The 4,857-nt window shown below is 39.8% G+C and overlaps 1 protein-coding gene across 2 annotated transcripts; it reads right to left on the bottom strand.

Moving 5' to 3' along the window:
* tnfb (tumor necrosis factor b (TNF superfamily, member 2)) lies at nt 1–2,404 on the bottom strand. 2 transcript variants are annotated; one of them, XM_044208267.1, is made up of 5 exons: nt 1,852–2,402; nt 1,573–1,622; nt 1,430–1,484; nt 1,260–1,319; nt 1–978 (listed from the first exon to the last, which is right to left on the bottom strand). In XM_044208267.1, exons 2-5 carry the CDS (start codon nt 1,573–1,575, stop codon nt 521–523), a joined length of 576 nt encoding a protein of 191 aa, XP_044064202.1. In that variant the 5' UTR covers nt 1,576–1,622; nt 1,852–2,402; the 3' UTR covers nt 1–520. The 2 variants fall into 2 exon arrangements, with proteins under 2 accessions (XP_044064202.1, XP_044064201.1); XM_044208266.1 differs by having other exon boundaries at nt 1,573–2,404.
* Nucleotides 2,405–4,857: the final 2,453 nt, after the last annotated feature.

The raw sequence follows: 4,857 nt of genomic DNA, 5'->3' as shown, positions 1-4,857 counted from the left end.
TTTGTGATGACACAACATTTTTTAATTGTTTTCTTGCATTTTAATGAAGTTTATGTGCACATAAAGTATATAAATATCATCTTTAACACCCAATTCCACCGATTTAAATATAAATAAATACAAATAAATACATACAGGTTGTAATAGTACATGATAATATTTCTGTCCTTAATCCTCATAATCCTTGAACTAAACTCTCCAGTGAAGAGCAGTGTCATAATCTGATACAGCAGAGAAAGTCCAGCCTATTACAATCTCAGGTCAGCATAAATAATGTAAAAAAGTGCCTAAAATAGAAATAATGTTGCAAACTGTTACAGTTTATAGGATTTTTAAAAATCCACACCGCCTGTTTGGCTACAAGCTTTATCTCCTTTGAGATTTAAACATTTCTACATCACCATGAAGATGAATAATAATGAGAATAAAAAAACATATATAATGTTTTAAAAAAGCCAAAATGTATGGCACTGTACAGAGCTTTGCATCTTCTCTGTTAGTATCACAGCAAAAAGTCATTTCATAGTGCAAACGCACCAAAGAAAGTCTTGCCCTCGTCGGTCTCCAGCTCTGATGGCTGGTTGGTTTCTGTCCACAGTCTGTCTCCTTTATTCAGCTGAAACACTGCACCCAGATAAATGGCGTTGTACCAGCCGTGTCCGGCTCTGTAGCTGTCCTCCTGAGCGGTGTCTTGGCACGCCGACCTCACCGCGCTCATCAGAGAGGCTCTGTTGCCTATGGAGTCTGAGTAGCGCCAGATCCTGTGACTGAGAGGTGTTAGGTGTTTTCCCGCTCCCTCCTCGTCGGCATCGCTGCATGAGACTCTGAACGATGCCTGGCTGTAGATGAAGTAGAGGCCAGTTTGTGGGATGACGATCTGGTTGTTCACCAGTTGGAAGCCACCCTGAGCGAACGCCTGGCCTTGACCGTTTCTCCACTCCAGCTGGTCTTTCACACTCTTGCTGTCATCGTAGTTACCTGGAAAGAGCAAGAAGAAGCATTGTTACAGCCTTGATACACCTTGGTTCACATTAGTGAATAATTAACAGGTATATTCTAGGAAAGTGGAATGAAAGATTGGCTGAAGCCAATGACTAACTTCTGCAACAACTTCCATAGTGCTCTTTACTAACATACTTCTAAAACTAGAACTGCAAGTATCACACAAGTGGAAGAAAGAGTCTGAAAGGTTCTTTTGAAGGCTGAGATCATGAGCCCATTGTTTGCTGAGGATCAAATTAAGGTTAGCTATGACTTACCTTCTAAATGGATGGCTGCCTTGGCTTTGCTGCTGATTCGCCTCAGCGTGTAGTGGTGATCTGAGAAGAGAAGACAAACGTGAGCTTGTCTCAGATAATCCACAAAGACTCAAATAGATCTCACAAAACCCCTCAGCATTTTTTAAATGAGCACCCATGCATGTAATCACCTGTTTTCTCAGTAGTGTCCTCCTTGATTAGTGCTTCTGTTTGGCCTGATTGAGTCTGTATGGAGAGAATAAAACAGATTAGAAATATACACACAGAAACATCCTTTTTTTAAAAAAGATTTCTGATCAAAGCTACTCCTTACCATAATTTCTGTCCTTCCATTCCAGCACCAAGCAAACAGCAGGAAGCCTCCTAAACAAAGGGCCACAACGAGAATGAGCGTGGACACCTTCCATATCTGCCCTGTACATGACTTCTTTTCTACCAAAACCACTGGCCTCGCCTCAAGATCCATCTCCACGTCACCTAGTGCGGTTGTGTATGCCACCATACTATGCACAACTCTGATCTTAGAGTCTTTACTGCTTGCTGTTTAGAAATATCTACCAACTAAACACTTGGCTGGATGCTGTGTCTGTACCTTCAGGTGCTTCCAGTGCTCTGTGGTGTTACTGGTCCCTTTGTGTTGCTATTGTGTTAGAGTGAACTTCAGTCAGAGAGCTTGTAGTATTTATGCTGCGGCAGCTGCTTCTGCAGAAGGGAAACTCCAGTGATGTCACTCTGAAAGCGGAGACAGTGCAGGAGGCAGCAGCTCAGCAACCTGGGCCATGGAGAGAAAAAGGCTGAGAAGGAAAGAGAAGTCACAGAATTTTTAGTGGAGTTTTACCAGAGCGTGGAACCCAACGGGAGTTGTGGTTTCAGGATTGGAAAGTGATCGGTTGCTACTTTTGGGTTTTGAAAAATTACACAATGCTGTAACACACACAGACAAACAGACACACACACACACACACACACACACACACACACACACACACACACACAGACATTCATGCACAAACACAAAACTGTACACACAATGAGGCAGACACAAAGTCATAAACACATATAAACACATATTGAGCTCATTACTGACTTGAGCCACCCACAAAATGTAAGCTCTGTCTGTAACTGCTGAGGTTCACACATAAATCCACGGCTCACTAACATTTTGAGGTCACATCAGGCCATATGTTTTGAAACACCACAAAAATGTGAGACTGTGTAAACCATCCACCTGTTCATCAGGTGGATGGTTTACACTAACCGCCCCTATTTCGCATTTATAAGCACTACATAAACATTTAACATATATATGGACATATTAAATGTTTATTAATGTACTGTATCTGATCAACAACCATAACTTTTATGAATATTTTATATTATTACAACTGTGTTTTACTATATTACCATTCATTATCTGTTCATACACCAGCCTCCACGTGTGGGTGCCCACATGAGAAGTTATAGTTGTTAATGAATACATTAATAAAGACATATATCTACTTACAACTACATTATAGTGTGTTATAAACCATGAAAACTCGGCAAACTAATATATATTTTTCGTAAAATGCCCAGGGAGTACCATATTGTGGATTTTGGATATTTTTTCTTTTTCCTTATGACACCTTTAGATTTACATAAAAACACAGAATCTTTTTGAAAACTACCTCAATCTCAAAAGAGAAAACGGTGCTAAAGCAAAACTTAGCAGCTCTGTTGTTTCTGTTTCAGAACTGGGAGATGATGCAAATCACTCGACAAACTGTTTTTTACATTTCTCCTTATTGGCCACTGTCTGTGTCTCAGTTTCCCCATTTCACTTTCTCACCTGACTTTTTTTGTTTGAGACAGAACATTGAAATGTGTAGGCTTTTCGTCACACATGCCTGAAATGTCTGGAGCTTTTTTTATCAACACATGATTTGGGAAAACAGATCACTTTCCCATTCAGTTTCCCTTTTATTTTACTGATTGCTCTGTTTGTTTGCTCTGAGCGCAAAGTGGCTTTGAGTGAATTGTGTGTTTGTGTATCTTGGAAACATGTCAGGACTCAAGTGCTGCAACGCTGAATATGAACACTGTAGTTTTAAGTGTGTGTGTGTGTGTTTCGTTGTGTGATATCAGCAGTGAAATCACACCTCCTGGCTTTGACTGTTTCATTCCAACATGCAAACACTTGACTGACTTAACCGCAAGATGCAGGACAATGTCATCCTCACCATTGCCATATGCACCCACATGACACACAAACAAACAAATAGGTACAACGTGTCCTTGCACTTCCTCCTGCGCACTCACCCACCACCTCTCGATTATTCATAAGAAGATTCCCCAAATGAAGTTCTTGGTTATGATATCCGGTGACCTCAGACTGTACTGGAAGCTCATATACAAGCTACATTTCCAACTTTATTCTTTCAACATAACCATGATAGGGTTTACAGACCCATAAAGAGTTTGCTATACGTCAAAGTAAAATGGAATCAGATCTAAATGTAGAAATATAAGAGGATTGGCTTTCTACATGCGTAACACAACACACATTTACAAACTCCAAGAAATGTAGGGAATTTGGTTGAATTTAATTTGCTTTTTCATCACACCTCACAGCAGTGTTGGGAGATTGTGTGGGCACATAAATGCTAATCATTCTCACATTTTCAGGTGATGTGAAAGATTACCATATTTTAGGAGAATAAATCTTTAACCCTTAGAGTCATTTTAGGCTATGAAATTCCTTAGGACAGTGAGATATTGTATCTTGAATTGATAACAGAAGAAGTGTTAAGAAGTGAATCTCTGTAAAATTCTTTTGCTAAAAAGTGATAACCACTGATATAAAAAGGAACCTCCCAGTCTTAAAAGTGTCCAGTGTGTAGGATTTAGTGGCATCTAGCAGTGAAATTGCAGTTTGCAGCCATTTCAATACCGCTAGCCTCACCCTCCCGTTCCAAGCGTGTAGGAGAAACTACAGTGGCTGCGAAACTCGTGAAAAAAAGCGAACGGCCCTTTCTAGAGCCAGTGATTGGTTTGTCTGTCCTTGGCTACTTAGAAACATGGCAGTGCAACATGGTGACCTCCATGGAAGTGGACCTGCTCCCTCTGCAGATAAAAACAGCTTATTCTAAGGTACCAAAAACACAATGATTCTTATTTCCAGGTGATTATACACTAATGGAAACATACTTATAAATATTATATTCCATTTCTGCCAATAGCACCTCTGAAATGTTACACACTGGACCTTTAAACAATGGATGGACATAGTAAAGGATATATACAGTATGTGATGTAAAAACAGACATTTTCCCTGAGGAATAAGGGGAAGATGATACCCAGAAAATGGGAGAAGTGGATCACCTTCACTGCAAACAACAAGGATGTCGTGTCTGGATCTGGATAAATCAAAAGACATTATGGATATCCCACTTCTTTCTCACTCTCTTTCTTTTGTAAAATATACTAAAATTGTTAGAAAAAACAATGTGCCGTGCAATGTTTATCATGCTGTACAATATGTTGAACCTTTCAAAGCTGATGAAAAAATAAATTTTCCCAGTCAGAGGTCCCGTGTAATATGTAACTTACAAACTCCCAC

This window comes from Siniperca chuatsi, linkage group LG9 (genome assembly GCF_020085105.1).
Source record: "Siniperca chuatsi isolate FFG_IHB_CAS linkage group LG9, ASM2008510v1, whole genome shotgun sequence".
Classification (NCBI taxonomy): Eukaryota; Metazoa; Chordata; class Actinopteri; order Centrarchiformes; family Sinipercidae; genus Siniperca; species Siniperca chuatsi.
The sequence above is the reverse complement of the archived record's forward strand: the minus strand, read 5'-3'. Positions and strand labels throughout refer to the sequence as shown.

Bases quoted from the DNA above. Each gene is read 5' to 3' on its own strand.
- tnfb (XM_044208266.1), bottom strand. From the start codon at position 1,761: ATGGTGGCATACACAACCGCACTAGGTGACGTGGAGATGGATCTTGAG. The intron at 1,320-1,429 runs GTGATTACATGC...TTCTCTTCTCAG, and splicing joins GGACACTACTGAGAAAACAG to ATCACCACTACACGCTGAGG. The intron at 979-1,259 runs GTAAGTCATAGC...TGCTCTTTCCAG, and splicing joins GGCAGCCATCCATTTAGAAG to GTAACTACGATGACAGCAAG.